Below are 3,109 nucleotides of genomic sequence, written 5' to 3' on the forward strand. Positions count from 1 at the left end.
ATCAAGGATATCCTCATTTTTCTTTGATTTGTTTTTTTTCATAGAAAAAATATGGCATTATAATTCCAATTTGACTAAGAAATGAAACCACTTTTCTTTGAGATGGATGGGTGAAACCTTAACCTTACTAAGATATGTATGATATAAAATAGTTTATATGACCTTTGAAAATTTATTTCTTTATTTGAAACTTATGAGCTTATTGTTATTGATAAACCAGTTGCATTTAAAGTTATGGCTTTCTCGACAAGAATTGGGCGCCCTAAAAAGGATTCTCAGCAATTAAGCCTCTCAATGGCTTTTTTGCGAAAGAGAAAATCAATAGAGGATATGCCCAATAGTGTTGGAGACAATGATGTTCCAAATGCAAGCTCTAGTGCATACACACAACCTACAAGGAATGTGAGTGTGGACCTCAATGTGAGGTTAGAAGAGGAGGAAGATGGCATTCACATGGAACAAAATGTGAATGTACTACAAAGCATACATGAAGTAAGAGAACAATATGAGGCACATGTGGATGCAGTTTTAGACTATGAAGATTCAGTGTCAAAAAAAGCAAAGGGTCAGCGTGTGTATCAGGAACATTGGAAGGTGTACTTTCCATGGAGCTATGCTACACATGATGCAGATGGCAAACAAAGAATCCGTTGCAAGATGTGTACACACTTTAAGATGAGCAATGTTTTTGCTAATATTGGTAGCACAGTTCTCCAACGACCATCATTGGAGATACACGAAAGGTCCAAAGAACACAACAAAGCAAAGTTCTTATGGGCAGAGAAAGAGCACAGATCAACTTTACCTCTTAATACATATTTGCACAATATGGATCAAGCAGAGGTAGACAAAAGGGTTGCACGGATCAGAGTGTTGCTTCAAGTGATGTATTTCATTGCGATCAGGGATAAGCCTCTTTCAGACTTTCAAAAGAATGTTGAGGAATTAGTATTTTTTGGGGCACCATATGTACCTAGTCAAGCAAGTTATGCATCCTATCTTTCTTCATCTTCTGCACATATGTTTTTGGAGGCATGCTATAAACACTTGTATGAGAAAGCAGAGGCAGAGATTTGTGAAAGTCCCTTGTACTCATTGATGGTGGATGAGAGCACAGATGTTTCTAACGATCACCACATGATCGTATGTATCACATATTTATGTGATAAGGGCAATGGATATGTACGTAATAGATTTGTTTCATTATTGAAAACACATAATGGAACAGCAAAGGGATTGTATGATGGGCTCTCAGAGTTTTTACTCAGCTTTGGTTTATCAAAATCTAAGCTTGTAGGATTTTCCACAGATGGATGTAGTGTGATGCTTGGGCAAAATGGATTAGTCAACCGATTTGCACGAGAGGTACCACACCTAGTTGGAGTTCATTGTATAGCACATAGAGATGCATTGGCAGCTAAGGATGCTTTGTCTACATTGGCTATCTTTGAGATAGTAGAAATGGCTGCTCGAAAGTCTTACAAATGGTTCAGTAGTTCTTACAAAAGGCATGGCGAATTGAAAGATTTAGCCATTGAATTTGAGCTACCAGTTCATGAGCTCTTGAAGGTGCATGAGATTCGTTGGCTCTCAAGAGGACAAGTAGTGAAAAGGCTTGTTACATTGATGCCAGCTCTATTGCGTATATGGATGAGGAAAAATGCAGAGTTGTATATGTTGTTCACCTCATTCAAGGTTGAATTCTTCCTACATTTGTTAGCTGATGTGCTACACTACTTAAACCTTCTGAATAAAAAGTTCCAAGTTGAACAAGTAGACATAACTTCAATAGGAACAGAGCTTATGGTCACTATAGATATTCTAGAGGCACGCTTCTTATTGGGAGACTTTGGTCATGGGACACAATATCTCACAAAGTTTTATCAGCAAGTTAAAGATGGATACATGCATTTTTCAATCAACAATGCTGGAGCTATGGAAAGGCATACTCTTCATAATAATCAGTTGGGACCTAAGGATAAATGTATCCAATTGGCAACTTGGGAGAGCTGCATTGAAATTGGCAAGCAATTTGTACAGAAAGTTATATCTGCACTATATGTGAGGTTTGCCGATTTAAGGCTATTTGAGGCTGCAAAGATATTTAGCCCTAAGGATTACCCACATGATGTTCGTGGATGCTTCACAATGGGTGAAATTTGGATAAATGCCTTATTAGAAAAGTTTGGGACCCTTGTTGATATTGATGCATGCAAGCTTGAGTATGGAGACTTTATGGTGAAGTTAAAGAGGACATGCCCAGGTCAAAATATGCATGGTGCATGGCAATTATGTGGGCATGATATTGAGTTTGATCAAGCCTTTGGAGAGATGAAAAAGTTATGGCGTTCATGCTTACTTATTGTTGCAAGCACAGTTGATTGTGAGATAGGATTCTCTAAAATGAATCATATCAAGTCCAATGATCGCAATAGGATGTCATTGGAGACCTTGAATCAGCTCATGTTTCTTTCATATAATGGTGCTAAAGACCCTTTGGATGTTGATTGGGATGCCATCTATGCCACGTGGGACGGATTGAAAGCTCACCGTAGTGTCAATGTGGTAGGAACAGAGTTGGTGTAAGAAAGCATGAGTAATGGTATGCTTTGATTGTGTTGCTATTTTGATTTGTGACCATGGATTATTATAGAACTATCTTGTTTCCCTTTTGAACTATCTTGCTTAATTGAACTCTAGCCTTCCTCCTAGCATTACACTTTATTCTCATGATATTATTTACAATTTTATTTTGTTATGCTTAAAATCATTAGCTGATTAGTATACTAAGTGTAGAAAATTTTATTGTATCATTGTTGGTATTATAGTTTTGTAAAGAATAATGAACATGACAAGGCAAGAAAACAGTTCAAAGAGATTATACATTGATTAAAATGGAGTTTGTAAAATAGTATTCTTTTAGCTAGAAAGGCAAAATTTAGAATCGGTGACTCTCGAAGGGCAAAGTTTTGAAAAGGCCCTTCCATAAGAAAGGCACTTGCCAACGAGCCTTTCACATGAAAAAACCTAGGGTACTTGCAAAAATGAACACTGCTCGCGAGCGCTGCTGGCAACTTGGCAAGACATGCTTTTATAAAATATCCGATAC

The 3,109-nt window shown here is 37.4% G+C and overlaps 1 protein-coding gene across 1 annotated transcript; it reads left to right on the forward strand.

Annotated features, from left to right (window-relative positions):
• Positions 1-234: 234 nt before the first annotated feature.
• Positions 235-2,586, forward strand: LOC148009483 (uncharacterized). Its single transcript, XM_087672351.1, has one exon. It carries the CDS (start codon positions 235-237, stop codon positions 2,584-2,586), a length of 2,352 nt encoding a protein of 783 aa, XP_087528477.1.
• The last annotated feature ends 523 nt before the right edge of the window (positions 2,587-3,109 follow it).

This window comes from Lygodium microphyllum, chromosome 30, assembly GCF_053477565.2.
Source record: "Lygodium microphyllum isolate KBCC chromosome 30, Lygodium_microphyllum_v1.1.10, whole genome shotgun sequence".
NCBI classification, from domain to species: domain Eukaryota; kingdom Viridiplantae; phylum Streptophyta; class Polypodiopsida; order Schizaeales; family Lygodiaceae; genus Lygodium; species Lygodium microphyllum.